General features: G+C 51.8%; 2 protein-coding genes across 3 annotated transcripts; one reads left to right on the top strand and one right to left on the bottom strand.

Annotated features, from left to right (window-relative positions):
* Positions 1 to 46: 46 nt before the first annotated feature.
* On the bottom strand, positions 47 to 13,392 carry LOC122385157 (WD repeat-containing protein 75-like). The gene is made up of 15 exons (XM_043373228.1): positions 13,234 to 13,392; positions 8,332 to 8,531; positions 7,267 to 7,459; positions 6,676 to 6,995; positions 6,351 to 6,541; positions 5,810 to 5,965; positions 5,364 to 5,545; positions 4,711 to 4,895; positions 4,189 to 4,349; positions 3,719 to 3,905; positions 3,100 to 3,278; positions 2,583 to 2,737; positions 2,040 to 2,234; positions 1,570 to 1,655; positions 47 to 467 (listed from the first exon to the last, which is right to left on the bottom strand). Exons 2-15 carry the CDS (start codon positions 8,472 to 8,474, stop codon positions 248 to 250), a joined length of 2,553 nt encoding a protein of 850 aa, XP_043229163.1. The 5' UTR covers positions 8,475 to 8,531; positions 13,234 to 13,392; the 3' UTR covers positions 47 to 247.
* Positions 8,690 to 25,230, top strand: LOC122385158 (homocysteine-responsive endoplasmic reticulum-resident ubiquitin-like domain member 2 protein). 2 transcript variants are annotated; one of them, XM_043373230.1, is made up of 7 exons: positions 8,690 to 8,980; positions 14,364 to 14,517; positions 14,835 to 15,068; positions 17,286 to 17,649; positions 17,926 to 18,085; positions 22,805 to 23,033; positions 24,173 to 25,230. In XM_043373230.1, exons 2-7 carry the CDS (start codon positions 14,380 to 14,382, stop codon positions 24,293 to 24,295), a joined length of 1,248 nt encoding a protein of 415 aa, XP_043229165.1. In that variant the 5' UTR covers positions 8,690 to 8,980; positions 14,364 to 14,379; the 3' UTR covers positions 24,296 to 25,230. The 2 variants fall into 2 exon arrangements, with proteins under 2 accessions (XP_043229165.1, XP_043229164.1); XM_043373229.1 differs by lacking the exon at positions 8,690 to 8,980 and adding an exon at positions 13,889 to 14,047.
* The last annotated feature ends 1,644 nt before the right edge of the window (positions 25,231 to 26,874 follow it).

Below are 26,874 nucleotides of genomic sequence, written 5' to 3'. Positions count from 1 at the left end.
CTACACTCATTAGAAGTTGATAAACAGAAATTAACAGACAAGGCACTATGATTCACACATTTATGTATTCATTGCATTGTCCAAACCTCAGCACTTCAAAAACTGCTCCTTCAAATTTACAAAATGTGAAATGATCTCACACACCTCATGAGGTACACTACACCACAGTTGCGTCCCGCCCGACCTCTCACGTCTGCTGACCTGCCTCCCACGGGTCAGGTCAGGTCAGGTCACCGGGCCGGCGAGGTCATACCGTCAGCCACGAGAAGTCCATGTTGAGCAGGTTGTCCAGCCTTGTCTCCAGCTCGGCAGGGGAGATTTCCTCCTCCTCATCCTCCTCCTTGTCGTCGTCGTCGTCGGCGGCGGCGGCGGCGGTAGCGGCGGCGGCACTGTCGTCCTTCTCCCCGGAGTCCGAGTCGTCTCCCTGTCCCTCCGGCTGGGGAGTCTCCGTCATCTCCACGTCGTCACTGGCAGACACAGAGAGGCGCGTTAGTAGCAGGTCAGTGAACAGCGCACGGGCAGACAACAGACAAAGTCAAACCCAAAACTAACCAGGGTTGGCAGGGGGTGGCAAAAACTGGTTTTTGCCAGTGGTTTAAACCGGTTTAAACCTGCTGGCAGAAACCCTGGTGGCAAAAACTGGCAAAAACTGGATAAAACTCAGGTGGCTTAAACCACAACTGTTCTAGTTAGGAATGGATCTGAAATGTACAAATGCATTTCTGGATGTTATAGAGATGCACCAAACATTCTGAAGTTTGCCTGATTACTTATCCCTGCTTAAAATGTCTATGCATGTCGGTAGACATCCGCCACAGAATGTATTTCCATGTAGGGGAGAGTGGGGCAAAGCTGCCACGGTAGGGTGCAGTGCGCATATCAGTGGCAGATACCCCTTCGCACTTCTGATTGTGCAGGACTCGCTCTTGCATTGGCTCATTTGTCAACCCCAAAGGCGTCTTAGTGGTTCCTTATGGAAAGCCCATGAAAGTGTTTTTGAGTTATAGAACACTTCAACGGTCAATGTCACTTCTGTTTGAAAGCATAAAGCTTTCACCGAATTCTCCTTAAAATGTTTCATGTTCAAATCCATGTCCAGGCATATCATTGTGATGGTTTTTAGTTTTTGCCAGTTTTTGCCACTTTTTGCCGGTTAAAACCGGTTTAAACCGGCAAATGGCATAAACTAGTTTTTGTCGGCAAAAATGCCAACCCTGAAACTAACAGAGCAACACCACTGGCAGACACAGAGAGGCGCATTAGTATTAAACGGGGCGAACAGGGCACGGGCAGCCACACGGGCGGATACAGATGGACAGATCTGTAGAAGGAACAAGCGGTTGAATAGTGCCTGTCGGTAGGTATAGCTGGACCCACAAAAAAGGCTTCATTATCAAAAGTTACTCAGACAGTCGCATTTTATGAAAATGGACGGACGCATCGAGGGTCGAAGACAAGACTCGCTACATAGATACCAGACAACAACCATACTTAATCACCGCGCTTTCTCAGCTCCTCTCCCTCTCTCCTCTATCTTCCTATCTCCTGCCAATTCTCTGGCTCTCTTACCTGACAGGTGGCGGAAGGAGCCCCAGGAGGAACGGCAGACATATCCGCGTCAGAGGAGGCATGGTGTGACTCGGCCCCTCGAGCAGCTGAAACACGGCAGACGTCACAGCCTCACAGGTCGGGTCAGCTCAGGCTGTCATGAAATGGGCGCTACAGCTTTTCGTGAGCGATAATGAACTCCTTCTCTCGAGTATGACAAAGATGAAGCATACTCTTAAATCCGCGTAAGTCCACTAAGAAAATACACCGAAGTCAGCAACAAAGGCCTTTAAAATCATAATTTTGTTGTTCGTAACAGACTAAGGTAATCCTTCTGACCGGTGGAAGAGCAATTCCTCAGCATCGATAACCAACAATTTTAATCAAAACAAGCCTAGCCAATAATCTCTCCATCCATGCATGCCAGTCAGTGTCCTCTTCCTTCCAACACAATCCCCCAACTCAAACCCTTCTCCCTATCTGTCACTGACCTCCAGGCTTTTCTGCAGTCCTGGCGTGACCTCCGACTGGTCCACAGTCTCGGCAGAGGTCACCGCCGATCGGCGCTGTTCGGCTACCAGCGCTCCGAACGGCGTGGGCCGCACCTGGCCACCTATGACGTCAGCAGACGGGACGGAGCCGGCCGCGCCGCCGGCCGCCTCCGGCACGTCGAGCGTGTGCAGCGCCTGGGGAGGACGGGCGGGGGTAGTGAAATGTACATTGTACACTTTGAGTGCACAGCTGCGAAGAAACACAAAACAGCCAGACTATTTCTGTCCTAAATATCAGCTCACAGGTCGACTAAATCACTACATGACACGACGAACAGGCCTGTGTGTGTAAATATTTTTTGTTGATTGATCCCCTTTCTATGAAGACTGTCCACACTGAGCGCTGGCCGGGCAACTGTAATCCAACCAATGTGTTCCGAAGCCTAGCACCGATCTACCTCTGACCAGAGAGCGTATCATGATCCGTGTGCTCTCTAGTTTCGGTTCAGTTATCCCGGCCCTGTTTCCCACCAGTCCCCTCACCTGCTGGTCATTGAGAAAGAAGAGCTGCGAGGCGCGCTGCCACTCGGGCAGGTCGGGTCGGGGCCGCTGATGGGGTACAAAGCAGGCGGCTGACACGGGTCGCCCCAGCGCCGCCTGGTGGACGGGACGCGTACTACTCGGACGGAACACAAACACTGTTGAAAGGGCGGGGAGGGGAGCGTTAATGCGACAATGGCAACCACAGTGCAAGCACAGCTGGGTGCGAGTAAATGAACGTAAAATGTGACTTCAGACTCATTGGTGATACTGATGGGTGTTTTGGATACCGCTGAGATACAAGCGACCTGAGTAAATGAAAATGACAGAGGGCATGAGGATAAACAAACACATAAACGCATAACTGCATAGCTATAAGAATTATCACTACAAACCAATTAAATAAACCCAAGTCACGGCACGCGTCAACAAAACTCGTTGATTGGAAGCAAAACAAAACAGCCGTCTCACACCCACCCATAGCCTACCAAACCGACCTGCCCCCCCCCCCACTTCTCACCTTTATTTGAGGCGCTGAAGGCGGCCATATACTCTGACAGCGGATCGGCCACCAGTGACGTCACGTGCACGTCAATTCTGGCCGTCAGTGTGAGCGACTGGAGACTCCACACGCGGAGACCGGAATCAGTGCGACTGACCAGCAGGTGGGAGCACTCGCCGCGGCCAAACGCCACCTGCCTGAGAGGGGGGAGGGGGAGGTCAAACGGAGATGTGGCAGGAAGGCTGTCACACGGGATGGCGTAGGGGGAATTAAGGTGGTAGTGGGACGCTGCTTTTTGCATTCGTGTGAGGGGAATCGAGTTTCACCAAATTAAGTGAGCCCAGATTGAGCTTGAGAAAATTTATTTCAGAAATCCATCCATCAACTAGCCCTGACAACACTCACTCTTCTCCTCCTCTAATTATATCACACACTTCCCTCCTTCTCTCACAGCATCACCCGCCCGATGTCCTACATCACCATGCTGAAGTCACGTCACACCACCCGACTTCCCATCATACCCATCTGACGTCAGCACGTCCCCCATCACTCACCTGACGTCAGCATGCCTCCCATCACACTCACCAGACGCCCCCATCACCCACCTGACGTCAGTACGTCCCCCCATCACACCCACCTGACGTCTCCGCGCACGGTCACGTTGCTCAGCGTGTGCTGCAGTGTGTTAGTGGTCGGCGCCCACACGGTCACCGAGGCGGCGAACCCGACGGCCAGCCGCTCACCGTCGGCGGAGAAAGCGGCACAGCCGGCCGGCAGCCGGTGGTGGGAGCCCACCGCGTCACAGCTCCAGCACCGCTTCGCGCCTGGGGGAGGGGGGGGAGGGGGAGATAATATGTGTAGCTAGCGGACACTGCTGATGGCTGGTGTACGTCCTAATGTCTACAGCCAAAGCAATGATTGCTTGACAGTCGCTGGGGTCTAAGCGTTTTAAATACATGGAAAATGAAAGCAATTTAACTCCCCATGCACAAATTAGGCAAATACTGCTATACTGTGTATCAGTTGGGCTAGTCAAGCTGACAGCAAAGCCATGGTACGTTCTTTGCAGTCCTATTTTCACATCAGTAGCAGCCAGCATCCGCTTACCATAGATATCCGAGTCGTCGACCAGACTCCAGTACTTGATGGCGCCGTCGGTTCCGGTAGTGACCGCCAGGGGCGCCACCTTCGCGGCGTCCCCGGGCTGGAACTCCAGTGCTGTGACGGAGCTCTCGTGAGGGTCCTCCACGCAGGTGTTCAGCACGAAACTGACGGCGGAAGGGCGGAACAAGGTCAGAAACGAAGGCATCAGCTGTTCGGCAGAAGGGCGACTACCGAGAGATCTTTAGTAAGCAAGGATAAGTTCATGTGCATTTTCTATGGATAAACGACAGATGTAACGCAATTAACGGAAGGATCTTGAAAAGTAACGTTCCTCAAAAGTTGCGTACGTCAAAGAAGACTCACAATCTGCTATTGTCCACGTTAAAAGCTATATCAGCCATAGGTAACTCAACTCACTCTTCACAACACACACATCTTGTCACCAAATATACAATGTACTCTCCCGACTCCTCTTCATAAGTCAGGAAGTCAATTAAATCCTGTTGGTTTTAGTCTAACTATTACCTCTGTTTGGTGTCGTCAAACTCCCAGATTTTGAGCCTCCTCTCTGCGGTGGACTGGCCGTCGTCCCGCTCCTCCAGGGTGGCCATCCAGGCGCCGTCTGACGTCACAGCCACCCGTGTGACGTCACAGGTGACGGGCGCCCCGGTCCGCTCCCGGGTCAGGTAATTGGTCTGAACCACGTCCAACTGTAAGGGGGGGATGGGGGAGGGTCAGACAGCGTTCGGGACTCGGATCATGGCGGTAAGTATTAGACAGAGTCTACCTGATTTGTGAGCCTTAACCTAGACTAAAGGTCCGTAAAAAAGTGAAAGTGGCAATTCTATGAAAAATTACATTTTCATCGATTTTGCACAACTGATAAGATACACTTACGCTATAAAGCTCCCTGCTGTCTCTCCCGTCCCACTCACACTATACACTAACACGTCCTACCCGTCTCTCCATTATTCTAATTCCACTCACGCTGCAGAGGTCCATCCTCTCTCCCAGCGTCCCAAGTCCATCTCACGTTGTAGAGGCCCCTCCTATGTCTTTCACTTTCAGTACCCATCTCACTCACACTGTGGATTCCTCCTGTGTCTCTCAGTACCTGTCTCACTCACACAGAGGAGCTCCCGCCTGTCTCTCGCTATATTATCTCTAGTTCCACTCACGCTGTACAGGTCCCTCCTGGTGTGCGGACAGAACAGCTGCAGGTGACCCACGGCGCCGTTCAGCAGCACAGCTCCGGAGCGGGGCTCCAACACCAGGCCGGTGGACGGAGCGCCGCCCGCGCCCCAGGTCAGGCCGTGGATCACCCGGGACACCTGGCGCTGAGGCGTCACCAGACGCAACACTGGGGGAGGGGGGGGGGGAGGGATCAGCTCGGAGAGGGCGAAACAGTTTCAAACGAACTACTCATCAAGCATTCGTGAAGTAACATTGGACCAGAACGCAGGTGAGCTTGGTGAGCAAAAAGAAAAAATACCGCAAAAAATAGCCAGACTTCATTTCGGTCATGTGACGGCCATTTCGGTTCGTAGGGTCACTACATCCAGCCTGATGAAATAATAATAATAAAGTTTTTTTTTTTAAAGATCACCCCGTGCCGCGCGCTCACCGTTGTCGCTGTGTGACGTCACTACCAGCTGATTGTCGGGCGACACGGTCACGTGACGTATGGCCATACCCAGGCGCGGCACAAATGATGGCTTCTCGTCGTGGGTTTGCCAGAAGACGAGCACGCACTCGCCGCCGCCGGAGACCAGGTATGTGCCTGTGGAGGGAGGGAAAACGTCAGTTGGAAGCATGAAAGATCGTCGGGGATAGAAGACGGAGGTTCAAGGGGCGCCATGTGAGGAAAATTATTATACCGAGAACATCGCCGAGCGAAGGGAAGATCGCTGGTGTGGGTGCGGTGAAGTGGAAAAAGGGCAAAACACCCCAATGAGAAGTATGTAATAAATAATCTAACAAAATAAATAAGATGCAATACACCAAACATAAAATTTCTATATTTCATTCTGCCGATATAACCAATTGTGATGTGTGCTTCCTAGGTGCAACGTGAACCAGCTCTGCACCAGCCACCCTCCTCACCAGCCCAAACACTCTTCCACCACTCAGCCATTCCCTCCCATACAACACCCACACACACTCACCCTCCGGCGAGAACCCGACGCTGGGCACGGGCAGTGTGTGCCAGTGGAGCACGGAGCGGACGGGCGGCTGGTCTCCGGCCAGCAGGCGGCGCCAGAGCAGCAGACGGCCGCTGGAGTCACCGGCCGCCACCGTCGCCTCGCTCGGGTGACATGCAACGCACGTGAACGGACGGTCGGCGTCCGTGCGGAGACTGCGGGAGGAGGCAGGGAGAGGGGTGAGGCCGGGGCGTTGTTACGCGAGACCATGTCAGCTCACTGCTCAACATCCCCTAGACGATCACAGACAAAGTGAAATAACCACACCTTTCTCACACATCCTACCCACCTGCTGTATTTCTGTTTGGCGGCCGAGTCTTTGTTCCAGAGGTTCCTGACGAGCAGCTCGTTGCGTTTGACGATGGCGGCCACCAGTCGGCCCTGCCAGCCGCAGTCCACCTCCCAGCGGCCGGCGGCGCCGCGGCGCACCTCCCGCAGCACCGGCCGCGCCGGCCGGCCCTCCTTCTTGGTCGGCTGACGCAGCAGGTCGGCCAGCGGCTCCTCAGTGCCCGGTCCGCGGACCAGGAGCAGAGGCTTCGACCAGCCGGCCGGCCGCACCAGGCCCGCCACCGTGCTGCCCTCTGTCAGCAGATGGGAGAGGCTCCACTTCTGCAACCCACCGCCAGGGGCGCCAGTCAGTCAGGTGTCAGAAGGAAATGCAATCTGATATATTAACATTTCCTGAGTGTTTCTCTGTTGTGCTCTGTGCTCTGTTGAAAGTGGAAATATGTGAATGAAACAACTGGCAGCAACATAGTGCCGGCAGTGATTGCTGATCAGAAATGTGTGATGAGCAACCCTTGAACATGTATTTAATTCCACTCCCTTCTTTGGTAAAAAATGAGCTACCAGCGTTCACAATTCAAAGCCAAACACCCACCTTGAGGGAGGTGGCCAGGACAAAGTCCCACAGGATCATGGAGCCAGAAGCATCAGCTGTTATTAGCTGCCTGGGATTGGATGGCTCTGGTGAAAGGGCCACAATGGGGTGCGCCCCCTCCAGACTGCCGGCCAACTCTCCCGTGGCCACATTGTAGCCATGCACCGCTCCATCATTGATGACAAACAGGAACCTGGAATATGCATGTCAATTCCAATCAGTCTGATGGATATACTTAACCAGAATGCATAATACAATCAAAGACAAGGATAAATGAAATATACAAGCAAGATTATACAAGAGCATCCTGATCCACTTTAAAGGGACCCTCCCACCTTCAAAAAAGTTAATGAATTGGCATGAAAGTGATGTCGCTCGGTTCAGAAAGATCAAAAACGAATATCTACCAAATTTCATCGAAAAATATTCACCGGTTTTCAAGATATTAGACTTTTACTTTTGTTTACTTTTTGGGATCTCCGCTGTTCCTAGCGACTTTATTTGAAAGTGCGGCATTTGTTGCGCGCAAAGCAACATATACCACCGCGTGCTACAAAACGTTTTAGTCAAACATTTAACGGACGTTCGAAAGCCTGATGACGTCATCAGATTCCCGTAATGGTTAAGAGATAGGGACCAAGCTGGTCCCACCCTGCAAGTAAAGGGAAGAAATTTCTTGAACACCATAAAGCTGGGGGGGTTGCGACCAGGATAAATGGTGGTTTCTGAGCATGGCCGCAAACTTGGCTATCTCAACTCAAAACTAATGTTAAGGTGGGAGGGTCCCTTTAAGCCCCTAGGCACACAAGGACCAACTGATGACAGGACAGGACTGATGTGACTACACATTTACTTGTGTGCACTCTTATGTTAATCAGGAGAAATAGTAAAAACAACATGAATAATTAATACCTACAGTCTTAAATAATCGGAGAACTCAAAATGCTTTTTCTTCATTCAAATTGAGACAAATTCAGGTAAATGTCTATAAAAAATCCAATATTGAAATAAGATAAAATACTCAGAGCAAAAAGTAGCATGACCAGGCATAAAATGAGCACTTACTTAGAATCAGCACAAAATGATGGCTTATCATCAACAATGCTTCCCCCAGCTACCTTTACTTCTTCCAGCTCTTTAACCCGCTCAGTTAAGTCATCTTTCACAGTACTTGTACTTTCAGCCGTGTCAGAAGTCTTCATGGTCATAGTACAAATGTTTCAGATCAGAACAATAAAAATATTCCATAAAATATCAAAACAACACTTTTGTTTTGGATCTCGGAGGGGTCGGACGTGTCCATCGAGCTCCCGAGATTTCCATTTACCGTCCAGATTCTATCAGCCAATCACTTCCTTCCTGTGTGACCTTGGCATAGAGCGCGGCTTCGTAACGACGTGCAACTTGAATTTTGGAAAGAAGCTTGTCCAGTTCAAAAGTATATCAAGATAAATTCCAAAAATATCTGTACGCTCAATCATGTCGATGACCCGAACTCCACCGCCAAAACTTCAAATGAGAACACGATCATCACTACAAGTGGATAACGCGCCACCATCGCCGCCGGGCGCGGGACGCCGTGAGGAAAACACGGAAGCGGGAAAACGTGGTGCTTCGACAAATGAAAGTGGAAGTGCAGGTAATGGTAAAGTGATCGGGCTGCTAAAAGGTGACAAGACCCCGGGCAAGGCCGGGGAGGCCCAGAGGGATTCAGGTGAGACAAATGACCGCATTTCTAACACAACCGCAACTAACCGCGAGGAGGCAAAAGGAAAAGAAGTAGGTAAACTGAATGCCAGTGTCTACACTCCATTTGGTAGCATGACGAGCATTAGCCGCTCTTCAAGCGACACAAGCGAGTCAACCAATGAATCTGCTACATGCCAGGGTGGCCCCGGAAAAGCCTTGTGCGGAATGCAGGTGTTGGATGGGGATAAAGCCGTCCAGTGCGACTGGTGTGAATCCTGGTATCACATCAAGTGCCAGGCTATTCCGAGGAAGGCCCACGATGCCCTTGTGAATTACAAATGTTTGTCATGGCTTTGCGATGCATGCAAAAAGCAGGGGCCTGGAACGGGGAACAGGACTGATCCCACTCAGTCACCAATCGGTAAGGCAGACGCACTGCAAAAACTAGAAACAAAAGTCCAACAGATGGCTGACTCAGTGCGCGAGCACATGAAGGTCATCGTTCAGTCCATCAAAGAACAGGAGAAAACTACCATGGATCACTCACACCTTCTTGAAAGAGTCTGTAAAGAGCAAAATGCCCAGAGGGAGTCTTACGCTGACATCGTTCGTGGAACATGCGAGAAGGTGGTGAAGGATGTGGGTGCAAAAATTGACATCCTTCCAACCCAGCCCAAGACTGACCGCAATGGTCTATCTGAAACCACCAATGCTATGTCACGAGTGTTCGACAGCTTCATGGACAAAGAGAGAAGAAAACTAAATGTAGTGGTACATAACCTGCCAGAACAGGAAGGGGAGACGCTGTCTGAGAGAATGGAAAAGGACCTTCACCTCTTCAAAGAAGTAATCAAAGAAGGCATGAGCCTAGTCATCAGGCCAACTAAGGCATTCAGAGCTGGCAAAAGGAGTGACGAAAGGCCCCGGCTTCTCATTGTTTCTCTAGACAGCATTGATGCAAAAGCAGAGGTACTGAGGATGGCTCCACAACTCAGACACCTCTCAACATGGAAGAGGATCTATGTCACCCCTGATCTCTCAAAGAAAGACAGGGAAGAAGGAAAACGGCTCAGGGAGGAGTTGGCTGCTCGTAAGCTGGCAGGGGAGGAGCACCTGACTATCAGGAAGGGGAAGATAGTGAGGATGAACAACAATGAGGCTACTCATTCTCACCCAAACTCTTCGACTCACCCAGCACCCAACCCCAACCCCAGCTCAAGCACTTTGAAACAGGCTGACAGACCTGCGAACGCCCAGCCTAACCAAACAGAGTCAGCACGGCCACATGCTGACAGCAACCAAAATTGACTATATGGGTCGGGTATTAGTGATCAAGCAAAGCAAATCAAAGTCATTTATACAAATGCCGATCAGTTAATCAACAAGAGGGACGACCTGTCTATGGTAATTGCACAGAATGAGCCTGATGTCATTCTCATCACAGAAGTTGTTCCTAAGGCCCAGATTCTTCCTATTCACCCTGCTCTACTGGCCCTCCCCAAGTACAACATTTATGTAAATGTGGACCTGTCAAGACCCAATCTCGGGGCGAGTGGACAACGAGGTGTGTGCATATATGTAAAGGAGCACCTGCCATCTCATGAAGTAACTCTTCAAACGAACCCACCCACATCCATGGAGCAGATATGGATTATGATCGACCTTCGCAATGGGGACAAACTCTTGATTGGGTGTATTTACCTGAGTCCGTGCGGAGACAGACATCTGGGCATAACTGAGCTGGATAGAAGTCTGTCACTGGCTGGAAATTTGAGTCCTTCTCACATTCTGGTAGTCGGAGACTTCAACGTTCCACAGATTGACTGGGCGTCCTATTTCTCAGACGAGCCCCCTGGACATCATTCTCATGCACTGCTCTCATGTGTGCAAGACCATTTTCTTACCCAGCATGTCACTGCACCAACAAGGTATCGTTTAGGTCAAATCCCAAGTATGCTTGACCTCATCTTCACCAACGAGGAAGGGATGGTACAGGACTTGCAGCACTCACCAGGTCTTGGCCTCAGTGACCATGTCATTCTGGAGTTCAGTCTGAAATGTTACACTACGAAAGGGATCCCAATCGGTCCCCATCTGAACTACAACAGAGCCAACTACAATCTACTGAGGAGTGTGCTCCAAGATGTGGACTGGACTGTGATGCATGATAGCAACGTGCATCGCGCCTACCACTATTTTGTGAGCTCCCTCAGAGAGGCAGTTGCTCGTACAGTGCCGGTGACGCACCACAGACCTAACAAGAACCTGTACATTGATAACCGAGCGCAGAGGCTCAGGCGTGAGAAAAGCCTGCTTTGGAATATGTATGCTCACACCAGGGACCCTGTGGACTACGCCAGGTACTGCCGATGCAGGAACAGACTGAGAAAGCTTACCAGAGAGCTGAGACGTACCTTTGAGTTCAGACTGTCAAAAGAGCTAAAGGACAACCCAAAGGCCTTCTGGAAATACTCCAACTCGAGACTCAAAACCAAGGTTGGCATTGACGCCTTGAGAGATGAGAACGGATTGGTAATCAGAGATGACGTCACAAAGGCTAGCATCCTGAACAAGTACTTTTCTTCGGTATTTACCAACGAGGATGCCTCTGTTATACCATCTCTTGCTCCACCTGGCCAGTCACTGAACCTTCGCGACCTGACGGTCACGGCCGACATGGTTAAACACAAGTTGATGCGACTCAAGAGCTCTAGCTCCCCAGGGCCAGACAGAATCCACCCTAGGGTCTTGATCGAGGCGGCTGCTCAGCTGGCGGTCCCACTATCCATCATCTACAACAAGTCCATTCAGTCTGGCTGTCTTCCAGACGACTGGAAGCTTGGCACCGTAGTACCTATTCTGAAGAAGGGGGACAGGCTGGACCCAGGCAATTATCGCCCAGTGAGCTTGACTGCAATTCCTTGCAAGGTACTTGAATCCCTGATCCGAGATCATCTCATGACTCACCTGGAAGAAGCCAACCTCCTATCGAACCACCAGCACGGCTTCAGACCACAGCGATCCTGCATGACCCAGCTTCTTGAAGTGCTGGATGAGTGGACCAAGTGCATAGAGAATGGCGAACCAGTTGATGCGGTGTATCTCGACTTCAGAAAGGCTTTTGACTCTGTGCCACACCTGAGACTCCTGAATAAACTCGAGGGATACGGTATCACAGGAAGGTTAAAGGGCTGGATTGCCTCCTTCCTATCGGACCGGCGTCAACAGGTGGTGATCAGAGGACACTGCTCGCCTTGGGTGCCTGTGACCAGTGGGGTTCCTCAAGGGTCAGTCCTCGGGCCAATGCTGTTCATCATATTTATCAATGACTTACCCGAATCCGTGCAGAGCTCCATCAAGGTCTTTGCAGATGATACCAAAATCTTCGGAACACCATCGTCCACTGGAACAAGCTCAATCCAGCGAGACATTGAAGAAGTGGCCAAGTGGTCGGAGAAGTGGCAACTGCCGTTCAATGAATCAAAGTGCAAGGTCCTTCATCTCGGCCCTAGGAATCCTGGGCACTCATACACCATGAATGGTCTCCAGCTGAATACGGTTGAAGTAGAGAAGGACCTGGGGGTTCAGCTGGATTCTGACCTGAAGTTTCGTAAGCAGGCCGCGTCTGCAGCTGCAAAGGGCAACCAAATGCTCGCACTGATAAAAAGATCGTTCATTTGCATTGATGCGACTACCCTGCCGATTCTCTTCAAAACGCTGGTACGACCCCATCTAGAATATGGGAACCTCATCTGGGGGCCCTTCAACCGAGCTGATCAGAGGCTGATTGAACGAGTGCAGCGGAGAGCAACCAAACTGGTCCGTGAGCTAAGACACTTGCCCTACCAGGAACGCCTCCGGCGACTCAAGCTCCCATCACTATATCACCGAAGACGGAGAGGAGACGTAATCGCCATCTTCCAGATTTTGACGGGAGGAGTCAACGTACGGCCGGACCAGTTTTTCGAGCAGGCAGTCTCATCTGTCACCAGAGGACATGCTCTGAAGCTGCTGAAGCCTCAAGCTGCTTCAAGACCCAGGAGACACACTCTGTCGGTCCGCGCCATCAACGACTGGAATGCGCTTCCTGCCTCTGTGGTCCTCTCTACGTCTGTCAATATCTTCAAAGCCCGTCTCGACTCTCACTGGGGTGATGCATCCTTTGACATCCCAGCCCAAGATTCATGACTGTCTCTAGTAAGGAGCTCGATGAGATCAGATCCCTACAGGCCTTATAGGCCTCAAAATTCTGTATTGGTAAGGTAAGGTAAGGTAACATTCTAACCCTTGACCCACACACCACCAACAACTTGAACTCCGAGTACAGTGCACGTGCGTCGCTCGTGCGCAGTTTATGAAACATTTTCTGGGGACTTTCATTTAGTACGCGTTCGTACTAAGATATTTCAGATATTTTTCATCTTTTTGAGTTTTGAGTTTCGCGTTTAGGTTAATGAAAATATGGTATAATGAATAACTCTAACATACATATTTTAGGCAAAAATGTTAAAATTTTCACATATAGAACTTCTATACCTAATAGAAGCGATGCAACTAAGAGTATTGACATATTACTATGCATATTACATAAGCTTCAGAGGAAATATCATAAAAATATGATCTATGGGGAAAATATGGAAAAGTTCTCTATATACCATGGAAAATATAATGGAAACCAGCCAAGCCAAAGAAGTGATTCTGGCCAAAGTTCTAGGTGACAGGCAAATGACGTCATCTAGGTAAATTATTTGATTATCTCTTCTGAAGCTGATCATAATTAAGTTGAAACAGTGCTTGATCGAATATCCATGGAATTTTTATTATTCACTGCAACGCATATCTTCTTTTCCCATTTGATTTCCTATTTGATTTCATGACCTTGAGGGCCCTAGCAGCGTAAACATTGGATTGTCCAATCAGAGTGCGCCAAATCCTCGTAGAGTTTGTGTGAAGAACCATTCGTCGTTCCTTGGCCGAGTTTCGTCATAGGCGTTGGACCCGGGATAGAGTTTGTGTTGAGCTGTTATTTATTTCCGAACATTTTTGTTCGGGTTTCGGTGGCGGTGTGCTGTCGGGTTTCGGTGGCAAACAGGTTCGTCAATACTTTGTCCGTTTACCAAGGTATCACTCTAATCGAGCCCTTTGTCTTGCTTCAGGTGTCTTGTCACTTGGTTACACATTACACAAATACATTGAGATTATATATCTATTCCTGTGCTTTTGTATGTGTCATGACATTACCTTTGTTATGCTACTAACTGAAGTTAGGCTAGCTGCAATTATGCTCATTGGAAATGCATACATTAGGTAGGTTGCATTTCAATTATTAAAGTACCTACTCGTCAGCATCCATATTCATTCTTTTTTTGCCTTGAAACCTACAAAGTGACCTAAGATGATGTTTTCAGCTAATAGCAGTCAGCCATGCTAGATACACCAGACATCACTGTTTTGATCAAGGCTCCAAACCAGAAGCACGACGACCATCCTGTGCAGTGCCGAGGGACTTGGACAGTGCAGCAGCTCAAAGGACATTTGGCAGAAAACTACCCCACAAAACCAGTAAGTGCTAGGTTCCCTGAAAGTTTTGCTGTATTTATTGAATCCAGCATACTACATACATGTAACATGTCAAAAACAAGGGTAAAATCAACAGAAACAGCCTAAGGCCATGCCAGGCAAGGCAATCCCAACTTGACATTGGGTTATGGATATGCAAGCTCTTGACAACTTTAACTGTGGCCAGGAACTGCCATTTCTGACCTGTTCTGTCTCTGCAGCCCTGCTTGCGAGTCAGCATAGTGCCTCACAAAATCCAGGACTCTGTGTATGGCAGTGTGTTGGTATTGTTTATCTAACGATATGTTTGTGACCGGCAGACGCTCCGGGAGCAGCGTCTGATCTACTCGGGCCAGCTGCTGACTGACGACAGCCGGCTGGGGGACGTCCTGCGCCGCCATGACGACGACTCCACCGTCCACACCGTACACCTGGTGTGCGCGCCGCCGGCCGAAGCCGCCCCCTCACACGCCGGGGGCGGCCTCCGACACAGGCGCCAGCAGCAGCAGCAGGCGGCGCAGCAGCCACAGCCTCAACAGCCACCACAGCCGCAGGTCAGTCTCGGCACACAGCTCTGACCGGCGGTGGTCCAGAGTCGGTATCGTGGCTTCCGGTGTGTGTCCAGTGTGTGTTCGTTATCGCTTTCGGTGTTGAGTCCGCGGTAATACCCCCATGACCTTCCGTGGATCCTTCCATCCAGAGAACAATGTGTGTGACGTCGAAATCATCGGTCTTGCTTGATCGCGTCGCTAGCGAGCGCAAACTTGGAGTGTTTCGCTTCGAACTAAACAACCTACAAGCAAACTCAATTTTTAATCGTACGCGACATGCCTAGTGCCTATCGATTTTTATTTTATCGTAAGCCTGGCACCGCCAGTCGTCAGAGACATCATCTGTTTCTGCCGCGGCCGAGTCCCGGGGCGCCGGACTAACCCAGCTGATAGTTCTCACAGGCCTATGGTATCTCCGTGCTGTGACGTGCATTAATGCACGTCACAGCTCACTACGCACCAATTGGTGCGTAGTGAGTGGGCTGATGCATGAGAATATGACGAAATATGACGGAGCGGGGATGCGCTAATCGCTAGCTGTCATGGGTTCGATGTAACGAGTGTCACAGGTGCTATTTGAATAATTAGAGCCAACACCTGTTGACATTTACAGCCAGCCTAAATAGCATAGGGGTCTTTCGTTTCAACTAGTGCTCAAATCTGATGTGCTGTTTCGGGAAACTCGCGGAGATTTTCGCTTATATTTAGCGACCTTGAAGCAGCAATGTAGTTGTTTCTACGCATACGACTATCTTCTAGGCGTACGGTATCAGTACGCATCAGTTTCAGTGCGGTATCAGATCAGTGCGCCGATAACTTTCGAGTCAATTACGGGGCGAATTTCTACTCGACTCTATCTCGGTTTCTGCGCTAACAAAGCGTATCGCAGGCTTATGTTGGTTGCTATGGCCGGGGCACTGTAGGTGCCGAGGAAGGGGAGGGGTGCGTAGGTCAGGTGTTTGAATAGCGGCCAGTCACGATAAGTGGTCACGGTATGTGACTGCTGGAGCTAGTGAAACTGGGGCGAGAGTGTTCGGTACACAAATCGGCTTCGCTTTCTAACCCCGCTACGAGCTGAAACGGGGATGGTTTCCCTATCGTTATCTGCACTGATTCGGTCGGTTTGGACATCTGGTAGCGACTATTTGTGGAGTTTCTACTTTTGCATCGTGATTTCCGCGATGAAATAGGATAACTCCGAATAAAGGGCGTGAGACTCTGTATCAGGTAATTGTTTGATATAACAACGATAGGGACGTGCTACTGCCTTGATCCATCTGATCATTCGGGGATCATACTCATATCGCACGTATTATTTCATTTTCATTCTGCACCTTTTGGCATAGACTTTTGTCAGAAAGTGCATACCTATAGCACTGCGTTATGCCGTGCGTATAGCTTTAATCGCTCCGCTACCTACCACCATTCCATCCCCATCACAAGTCATCTCCCCTCCATATTTAGTTGTTCGCGAACACACGCTAACCTCCCATCCCCACACAGTGCACCGATGAGTTCTAATCCACCGCATCCAACCAACCGCAGCTACTGGACCGTTCCCGTACGGCTGAACCCACTCACTTTTAATGCCACGGTGACCCAGATTGGTGCTGGCGGAGCGCCGGCCTCCCTCCCGTGACCGGCCCAGTCCCGATTTCCCCGGGCTATCTCCGAGAGAGAGGTGGAGAAGAGGAGAATGGGGTTCAGAGGCTTCGACTGGGGCGTGACGGTTATGTTGCTACCCGCAATTCAATAACATGTTTCGAGATTAGGTTCTTGTATGATGCAGTCTCTGAAGTGGATATTTGTGATCATGCCCAATATGTGATTTTTCCGATAATGTCCTGTTTTGTGCAACTGCGCAGTTAGTGCCCAGCTGTGTGTTGACATTTTCTAGGCTCTACAGCTGTTGTGGTCGTCTGGCCTTATCTGTGCACCGCCGGCCGAATGCCTCTCCCGTCATGACGTGGTGCGCAGGCCGCGGCCGTGGCCTACCGTCAGCCGTCACGGCCGGGCCGCGCTGCCCTCCGTCCGTGTCCGCTGACCTTGCCTGCTGGCCGGGTTCACGGCGCGCTGCGTCATACCCTCCCCTCCCCCTCCCTACCCCCGGCGGAGCGGTCCGTTTCGTCACAGCTGACTGTTTCGCGCCGCGCCCGCCAGGCGGCTCTAGCTCCCGGCCGGGCACACTCGGCTGACCGTGTTTCCCGCTGTGTCCGCCAGGTGGCAGCGGCTGCGGCGCCGCCGGCCGGCGCGCTGCCGCACCAGTACGACCTGGGTCAGTGGGCGCAGCAGCTGCACGGCGGCCACCACCAGCTGCTGGCCATGCAGCACATGTACTCGCAGTACTGGGCCCAGTACGCCCAGATGATGCAGTACGGTCCGGGCTCGATGCCACTCATCTGGCCCCAGCCGACTCCGGTACCGGCCGCCGGGTCGGGACACCTCCCGGCCGCCGCCGCCGCCGCCGCCGCTCACACTCCGCCGCCCGCCGCCCCCGCCCCCGCCCCGGCGGCCGCCCAGCCGCCGCCACCCGCCCCCGCGCCGGCCGCCAACAACAATCAGAATGTTCGACTCAATGCGCAGGGTGAGTGGACTGAATGGCCGTTTTGTGCGGAGATTACGGCCGCTTGGTAGAACCCGACCCCAATCAAAATGTAATTCTTGATGAGGTTCCCACAATAGCAGGCCAATCTTCTGTAACGGCGTTAAGTACGTCCTGTGGTTTTCGCAAATGCATACTTTTTGCTGCCGAAAGGTGTTTTATTTTTCATTCCTCGCTACCGTCAAACGATGTCTGCCGGCTTTCCGCGCCCATCTATCGGCTACAGCCTTAAGTACAAGTTCCCGTTGTGTCCGCCAGGTGGTGTGATGGACGAGGAGGAGGACGCCGGCGGCCAGTGGGATTGGCTCGACTGGCTGCACGGCCTGGCCCGCCTCTCCGTGCTCTTCTTGGCCGTCTATTTCTACGCCTCTGTCTCCCGGCTGGTGCTCGTGCTCGGCTTCGGATTCCTGGCCTATCTGTGAGTAAAGAGTGGGGAGGGAGAGGTGGTAGAGAGGAGGATGAGTTGGGAGGTGGAGGAGAGAGGGTGGGACTCCTGGCTCCGCTGTGATTGTCGAGCGAGGGGTGGTTTCGTCGAGGAAAACAGCATCTGCCATCTTTGTATGGGTTTCTTAAAGTTGATTGTTTGGCTTCCGAAACACAGTATGACCTATGCTTCAGTGCCAGTACTTCTATTAGCCGCGTCATGGCGAAAAAAGACACTTCTCAGAAATGTCCACTCCATGCCCATCTGCTGGCTGATAATTCCTCGCGGCGTAATTTGCCCACCGATGTTGGACATATATTTAGCGGAGCTTCACTTGTTACAGGCCACACTTCCATATATCCAAGTAATAAACCATTTAGCTACCGGGCACGACCTTTAACGGTGTGGTCATGACACCAAACGGAAACGGTACGGTACATTTGTACCGCCTGGGAGTCGCGGTCACGTACCACTTACAGCACTTCTGAGTGAGTTATTTCTCTATGAAAGGCCAGTCGTCAGCGGCGGTGTTGTGCGACTCGCCGGTCCGCGGAGACTGGCAGAAACCTGAGCCGGACGAGCTGTCTACAGAAATTACCCGCCGCTCTGAAATGTTGGCCTTTAAATGTCAGTCAGGTTTGTAGTTCATATTGAGAAGGTTTCCGTCACTGAAAATCACTGAACGAATATGCTTCATGATTTCCCGGAACGAGCTCTGTTTCGACATTGTTTCATCATTTTATGAGTTTGGAGAAGTTAAAAATTGTTGGATGGAAGTGCAGTTACGTAAGTAGTTAGTAAGTACCGTGCTCATTGATATTATAGGACCATTTCAGGCAAGTCCATTATCTTGAAGAGAAAATTGCTGCTCAAAGTTAGCTCGTGTACCTGTACCTATGTCGTAATGGACGAATAATATGTTGGTGCGCTTAATTAATGACTTTTAAGAACTGTCACAAAGGTAGGACAACATGCTGGCAATGCCCACATCCATTTTACCCAGAAGCTTCCACGATGTGAGCATTGGCCCCGGTATTCCCGTCTTCATTGACATCAAACAGCTGCAGGATTGTCCACTCGCACATCCCGCTCTTCTGCCGACACAGTCCGTTCAATCATCACAAGCCGCTCCGCCCGCCTCTCTGAGCCGCCTATCTCGTCCTCATGACGAATCAATAAGCTCCCACGGAGCACGCGAGCGCATCCCTTCTTATCGTATATCTACGTACTTTGTCTCATTACGCCGTACCGAGGCGATCGATCGACCACTGTGATGTCTCCCCGACCAGGATATGATCCCGAGCAGGGACGGCTACTGGTGAGACCGTTCACTCGCAGATCATGTTGTGATTGTGCGGGATGGGGAAGGATAGTCGACATCTAACCTTGACGGATCTCTCTCTCTCTCTCTCTCTCTCTCTCTCTCTCTCTCTCTCTCTCTCTCTCTCTCTCTCTCTCTCTCTCTCTCTCTCTCTCTCTCTCTCTCTCTCTCTCTCTCTCTCTCTCTCCCTCTCTTTCTCTCTCTCTCTCTCTCTCTCTCTCTCTCTCTCTCTCTCTCTCTCTCTCTCTCTCTCTCTCTCTCTCTCTCTCTCTCTCTCTCTCTCTCCCTCTCTTTCTCTCTCTCTCTCTCTCTCTCTCTCTCTCTCTCTCTCTCTCTCTCTCTCTCTCTCTCTCTCTCTCTCCCTTTCCGTCTGTTTTCCTTTTCCTTCATCCTCTAATTTTCCTTCCACCATGCCCTCTTGGGCTGAGGGTGCGTACGTATGTACCTATCTCTGTGCGCAGTATCCCTCTCTCATTGGTCTCCCCGCGGTCGTCCGGTCTTCTTTCTCCATTCATTTGCCGGCCGCCGGCGGTCCCTGCGGCCGTCTCGGCCGGTCACCTCGGAGCCGCTCGGCGCTGCGCGGCGCGCGCGATGATTGCTCGCTCGCCGGGCGGGGGCGGCCGTTCTGGACACTAACTGCGCGCTGTGTGGGGGTGGCGGACGGTGGACGGGTATCGACCTGGGGACCGACCGACCAGCCGTCCGACCGCCGCGGCGGTGATACACTCCCCCGGGCTGGGTAAGGGTGGGAACAGGGAGAACAGGACACCGTGGTATACACCAGATCCAGCCGCTGCAAAACATGCGGAGATGGACAATATTTCGCGGGGATTATGATCATACGATCCTGCTCCTGTAAATGACCCGTTGATTGGCGTGGGCGTCTGTACCTATAACAGCATGGACATCATTAACGGCGTCACAAAAGCAGTTTGGAGTAACTGAGCCGGTGTTGAGTTCCACAGAAGTACCAAAGTTTGCTGTTGATGCTAATTTGCAGGAGACTCTTCGTTGGGGCTTTTGTTTTTAGCATTCGAAGTTTGGTGAGATACGAGCCCAGACTGAGCTATATGCGTCACAGTGGTTGTCTCACACGATACCTTACCTCCCTAATTGTATGGTGGGGAGGTGGGGTAGGGTACAGGTAGTAATCAGCAAGATTGGACGGCGTTCTTCTGTGTCTTGGGTCCGTGTTGCGCCACTCGCACCCTGTATAGCACCGGTGACTGAATAGCCCAGTGGCCAGTGGCTGTTGACCTTTCAGCTCCGGGGTCAACCGTGCTTGCCAAGCGATTATCCCTCGCGGCGGGCATATAGACACTAGTACCTACATCCTCGTCTGTTTGTTCCTGCGCCGACTGACGGCAGTTTGGGGCTGCCTCTATGAGTTGCCGTCGAACACTATTTTTGGCTCCTGCAGCGCTGTGTATCACCCCGTCCTACCCTCGCTCGCCTCCCACGCACGGCGCACGTCAGCCGCGGCGATCACACTCGAGGGAGCGCCTGAACGGCTGGAACGAACGCCGTCCCATTACAGTCGGCTCGGTGGACGGGAAAATCGACCGCCGGTGTGTGCGGCGGATGCGGGAATGGACGCCCGGAATGGACGGAATGGATGCGAGAATGGGTGTCGGGGTGGGCGGCGCTGGTGGTAGTGTTTGTGAGATGGTGTTCGGATGTCGTAAGACGCGCTAGAACTCTGGTTGTGTTGGTGGAGAATTAGCCGCGGTATTTTGGTAAAATGCGTGTGTAGAATCCATGAGATTAAAAAATGGCTGTTGCTTCGTGGTGCGATACAACCGTGATGTTTTTTGAGTGGGTGATGTAATCATTGGCTCTACGTTCCCCAATGTTTGTATCACAGTCGTACCTTTTTGTCCTCAAATAGCTTTGTTGTGTTCACCTGGCACCAGTGCTGCATTTTTTATCGCCGCTAGCTTGGTATTATTTGTGTCGAGTCCACTGACGTCCCTCCGTTCCCCGGTGTGGCCGGCCAATGGTGCTGTTTATTACTGCGATGTGACGCCGGCTGTCCCGCCAGAGTGCGTGAGCTGCGTGTGTGCCGCCCCTCCCGTCCCCTCCCGACCCTTTCTAGTCCGCTCGGCTCGACAACGATGGTGATTCGGCGTCCCACCCACGCAGTCGACGGACCGGGATTTACCCCTGTCGTCGGCAGGGCTTCCGATCCGTCAGACGGCAGAGTGGCTCCGCTGCGGTCTTATCGCCTGTGTGGGTGGAAATGGAATTCGCTCTGAGCGCCGTATAATGTCACAGGCTTAAGCGACATAGCTTTAGCACCATCATCATCATCGATGGGAATCGTGGCGTGCCGAGCTTCGCTTCTGGTGCTGACGCGGTATGCGTGCCGTTTTCCGATTGAATTCCAATCGCGGGGAGATGGTTATGATAGCAGCTCATCGGCGCCGCAGTACGATAACCGCTGGTGCTCCGAACGATGCTCTTCTCTGTCTCGAAAACGGCCAGTCGCGTGCTGCTCTCACTCAACGGCACTACTTTTCATTTACTGCGCAGCTCTCAACCAACGAAACTTACACACTTCCTTTGGTCAAAAATGGAAGCGTGGGCGCCGATGGCCTGCCCAGTTTGTTCCTCAGCTTATAGTCATCACTATGAAACATTAAAGGAAGACTGCCACCTTCAAAAAGTTTTCTCAGATCGGCCTATGATTTATTCCCTGGACAAAACAAAATTTTAGAATTCACCTGACAAAGTATCATCACGTGAATCGCGAAAAAAATTGTCGATTATCTTACAATTATCAATCGGTTAATGTCTAGCGACAATGTTTACACATCACTAGACTTCAAGGTCATAAGATTATTACATTTTATTTGAAAAAGTAAGGTATTTTATGATTTACTAAAATATGATTTCATAAGAAATTGGCCATGTTTAATTTATTTTGCATTTAAGTTCGTAAAACATTTAAAAATCATGGCTCATTTGGAATGGGTCTGACCCATGTTAAACCCCATTTCCCACACTTTTTGGAAAAATTGAACTACTGAATATATAAGTTTAACTTTTATTTTGACTCTCCAAAATTCTTCTCTGATCTCGAAACAATCAAAGTTTTGACATATATTTACCAAAAGATAAGAAAATTCATGTTTCAAAGTTATCGATAAACAGTAGAGATGTCGGTTTTCTTGGACTAAAAAAATGGCATCAAACTGAACTTTGGTCTCCGATTTCTCGCAAACGGGTTCGAATTTCGGAAAACCGACTTCAATCTGGGACATAGGTGGCTCAGCTCTAGTGAAAACCGTTTTGTGGAAAAAAGGTGGCAGTCTACCTTTAAAACCCGGGTAGCGCATAGTTCAAACCTGGGACTTCTAACACACCCGCTGACCGCCGTGCTACCTCCGCAGGTACAACCAGGGCTACTTCCAGCCGGCCCGGGTCGCCCCACCACCCGCTCCGGCTGCCGCTCCGGCTGCGGCTGCGGCTCCGGCTCCAGCGGCTCCGCGGGAGGAGCAGCCGGGTGGAGAGGACGGTGGGGACGCCGGTCAGCCTCCCCGCCGGGAGGACGGAGAGGAGGAACGACGGGAGGACCGCCGGGAGGACGGAGAGCTCCGTGTCAGCGAGGAGCTGCGACGGGTGAGGAATGGGGACGGCAGCGAGGGACGGTGGATGCTCTAACCTGTACTGTCCCTCCCTGTCCTGACCCGTCGTGCCTGCCCTGCTTGTTGTGGCTTCCCTGGATGGTGGATGGGTGGGGGCGAGTTGTGGAGTACGAGCCGGGATATTTTGAGTACGGCAGTTTAGTAGTGTATAATGGAAGTTCAGGATCGTGAAAAGTTGAACATTCTCATGTTGTGACCTGAATAGATTCAAATGCGTTTGTTCGCTGAACTGCTGATGTTGATCTAAAGTCTTTTCATGATGGGAACATAACTTTGTGTATTTATGGTACCGTATAGTGCTTTTCCGGGTCATCTCATACAGGCTGCATCTCTGAGCTAATGTATCTTCAGTCGCTGTGAAACATACAGCCGCGTTCCTGGAACCCCTCAGGCATTACCGTCTTTCGAGTTTGAGACGCATCGATGCCCATTTCAATAGGGGCCTCTGTTCCATATATAAAGCCTTATATTGAAACGAGAAATCTTCCTCGGACATTAGCCTGGTAATTAATTCCGGTGAGTCTGTCTCGAGGAGCTCTATTCCCGGGCGGGGTCTGACCTTCGCCCGGTGACCTCCGACCGCTCCCGGCTGTCCGAGACGTTATGTTATACGACCGGAGGCTGGGACACCGCCGACTGAGCGTGACCTGACCTCCAAAGACACCGGTTACTGTCCTTCCTGGAGGCCGAACTCTGATCGGACGTGACACTCGGATCTTGTTGAAGGAATTGTCAAGTCAAACACTGTCTGCCGCCATCTGTACAACTCTGCTGATTCAACGCTGATGTGATTGTGTAACAATCACATTGCTTTACCCGTTCCTGGAGATTTTATCTACGCTGTGTTTTAATCTGGTACTAGCATTGGTCAAAATTTAGGATCGGTCAATAACCCGTCCTGCCTTTCCGACTTGCTCAACCCCCTCATTCCGCCCTGATCTTCCTCACCCTGCTCTGATTTTCTCTGTCCCTCCATACCGAACCCTTCCCTGTCTAAGCCTTCCCTGTCCAACCCTTCCCTGTCCTACCCTGCCCTGCCTCGCTCCTCCCCTACTCATTCCATGCCCTTCCCTGCCTCTGCCCTGCCCTGACGTATGTGCCCTGTTCCCACAGGTGATGGAGCAGATGGGCGTGGAGCCGCCGCAGCTGGAGAACCGGCCGCACCCGATCACACTGGCCTGGACCTTCTTCAAATCATTCTTCGCCTCACTGATACCAGACCGGATCGAACAGTGACGCCGCCCCCTGTACTCCCACCTACACTGAGTGTAAATTCGCTGTACGCGCCTCTAGCATAGCTCTGACACTAGGTTAGCGAACGCAACATAATTGTTTATTACGGCAAGGCGTTGTCCTGATATTTAACGTGGACGAACCGCTCCTTACCCACCCTGGAGAGCGGTTGGGTAGTCTGATGGGTGTGTAAAATCTCCGGCGGTAGTCTACCACCGGTAGTCGGTATCATGAGTTCTATTTTTGTGCCAGATGATTTTAGTTGCTCGTCTGTTGCGGCGGCGACGGAAGGTTTGTGTGATAGCTAGTCGGAGATCGGCCCGACGGGTCGGGTCGGCTCGGAAATGGTCCGCGGTATGTGGTGCTTTCTGAGAGAGAAAACTTGTCGACAGCGCGGGGGAAACGGACGAGACTTTCGGAGCGAGTCGGCTCGCTAGGGCGGCGTGTGGGCTGCTTTAGAGAGCGTCGGAAACCCCGACTTACGCCGCCACTGCTTGGGGAAATAGTTGCGGGCGTGTTGCTATTTAATAATCTAGATAAACTATATGTTCTATTACGATATCAGCTGACGACGACGTTCCGAGAAGCTTTTGACCGTGTGCCGTGCTCTTAGAAAATATCAGCCGGGAATATCACAGTTGTCTTTTAGGGTTTTGTGCCCCTGGGTGTGTCCTTTTTGAACGGCGAATGTTTCTCCATCCCTCTTTTCTCTTCCTCTGGCCAGTGTTCCATCTCTCCCCGGCTGCCCTCTCCCGGACCGGTATCTGTCTGTCTGTCTGTGTGTCTGTCTGGAGACCCGGCCGCCACCTCGCCGGCCGCCCGCCGTCTATAGTTGGCCGTCTCCCTGCGGACGGCAGCGCGGCTCGGCGGGGTAGGAGGCCCACCAGCGCACTTCTGGCTGTTCAATACACACGACTCAACACCACTGTCGTGGAAAATTAGTGTTTCTCTCGCCTTTCAACGAACTGAGTAGAGTCTGCTGAAACGACGCTTTTTATTGACGAAAAACGCAATATCGTGCTAGTGCTTGTTCAGTAGTGTCGACCAGAGGTAATCCTATACGACGCGGCTGAGGTTGACTTCGGATTATGGTCGGGCCGATGGCGTATGGCCTCTTGTCCTGCGTCAACGAACGTTTTGTGGACGTGTCATTTGTCGATGTCGCCTGTCAGTTTAGAATCGCTGGTGCGGACTTTTTGGAAATGAGGTTAATCCGCGTTGGGCCTAATGTCGAATGTCGTGCGTTGGAAGAGGCAGCAAGATATCTACAACCGTTGTTCTGTGGAGTAGCGATTGTGCTAGGTAGGCCAGGGGAACAAGTTCAATGTGGTATATCAGTGTAGTTTATGTGGGCTATGTAAGCGGACGATGAATAGGGATAGGCGGATTGTGGCTGGTGGGTGCGTGTGTACACACTGTTACTGCGGTATTGGTACTTGTAGCAGGACCAGTGGCAGTACTCTGTAAAAACGCCGTTGATGGGGCGCTAATGGCTGTGTCGTATGACGCTATTGAGTCGCCGGCGCTGCAGTCCGAGCCACGAGGGAAGGTCAGAAACTTTTACATTTCCATCATCGCATACCGCGAACACGTATCGCGTTTTTTCGTTACCTACTGGACTGGCCTCGCCCACTAAAATTTAAATCTCAGTTTATTTTTTGTCAAATGCCGCACCCAGAGTGAAAGTGTCACCTCTGTCACTGGGTTTGCTTCCAAGCTCCTCATGAGGTTCGTTCTGTGATGGTGAACCTAACGTTCTTGGTGTGGCGTTGTGGGTTGTCGCGTGCCGGCCGCCGGGCCACCGGCGCCAGCTGACCGTGCCTGAGGCCGGGACGGTCACGTGACTGGGCACCGGCGAGGGACCCGTTCCGTCTGAATACAGTCAGTCTAGACCGAGACCTCGTTGTGTTTCATTGGCGACGAGTGCGGAACCAGCCATGGCGTGGCTTGGGGTGCCGCCCGTGTTTAAGCGGAACGAGGAGAGCTTTGGTGCCTATGCCAGGAGGCTAGAACAGTTCTTTGTCGTGAACGATTTGCTTATTCCCGACGACAAGAAGGCCGCGGTTTCAGTGGACGCTAAGCGGCGTGCTGTGCTCCTGACTGCTCTGGAGCCGGACACATTCTCGCTCCTGGAGGACCTGCTTGCCCCGGCGGGGGTAGCTGAGGTGACCTGTGCCAGAATCATCGAGGTGCTCACGTCTCACTTCGAGCCGGATGAATCGGTGATCCTGTCACGGCACCGATTTCACACCTGCAGCCGGGAGGATACCGAGACGGTGTCGGCCTTCCTGTCCCGGCTGCGTCACCTGGCTCGGCCGTGCCAGTTCACCTGCTGTGCCGGGATACTGGAGGAGATGCTGCGCGATCGTTTCGTCAGCGGTATCCGGAATGAGCGCCTGCAGTCCCGGCTGCTCAGCGAGAAGAACCTCACTCTACAATCGGCTACAGCGATTGCGACAGCGCATGAGGCAGCCGCCCGCCAGGCCGGCGAGATCGCCCAGAGTCAGACGGGCCCGTCTGGCGAGTCAGCTGTGCACCACGTGTCCGGTGGGGAGCGGCCAGCGGCGGTCGGCCGGCTTCAT

Source organism: Amphibalanus amphitrite, unplaced genomic scaffold, assembly GCF_019059575.1.
Source record: "Amphibalanus amphitrite isolate SeventyFive unplaced genomic scaffold, NRLGWU_Aamphi_draft 000210F_arrow, whole genome shotgun sequence".
Lineage (NCBI taxonomy): Eukaryota > Metazoa > Arthropoda > Thecostraca > Balanomorpha > Balanidae > Amphibalanus > Amphibalanus amphitrite.
This window is presented reverse-complemented; position numbering and strand designations above follow the sequence as displayed.

Coding starts and splice junctions, on each gene's coding strand:
- LOC122385157 (XM_043373228.1), bottom strand. CDS start 8,474: ATGACCATGAAGACTTCTGACACGGCTGAAAGTACAAGTACTGTGAAA. Junction 4,350..4,710: donor TTTGACGACACCAAACAGAG/GTAATAGTTAGA, acceptor TTCCGCCGTCAG/TTTCGTGCTGAACACCTGCG. Junction 468..1,569: donor CTCCTTCCGCCACCTGTCAG/GTAAGAGAGCCA, acceptor TGTGTCTGCCAG/TGACGACGTGGAGATGACGG.
- LOC122385158 (XM_043373230.1), top strand. CDS start 14,380: ATGCTAGATACACCAGACATCACTGTTTTGATCAAGGCTCCAAACCAG. Junction 14,518..14,834: donor AAAACTACCCCACAAAACCA/GTAAGTGCTAGG, acceptor TGTGACCGGCAG/ACGCTCCGGGAGCAGCGTCT. Junction 17,650..17,925: donor TGTTCGACTCAATGCGCAGG/GTGAGTGGACTG, acceptor TGTGTCCGCCAG/GTGGTGTGATGGACGAGGAG.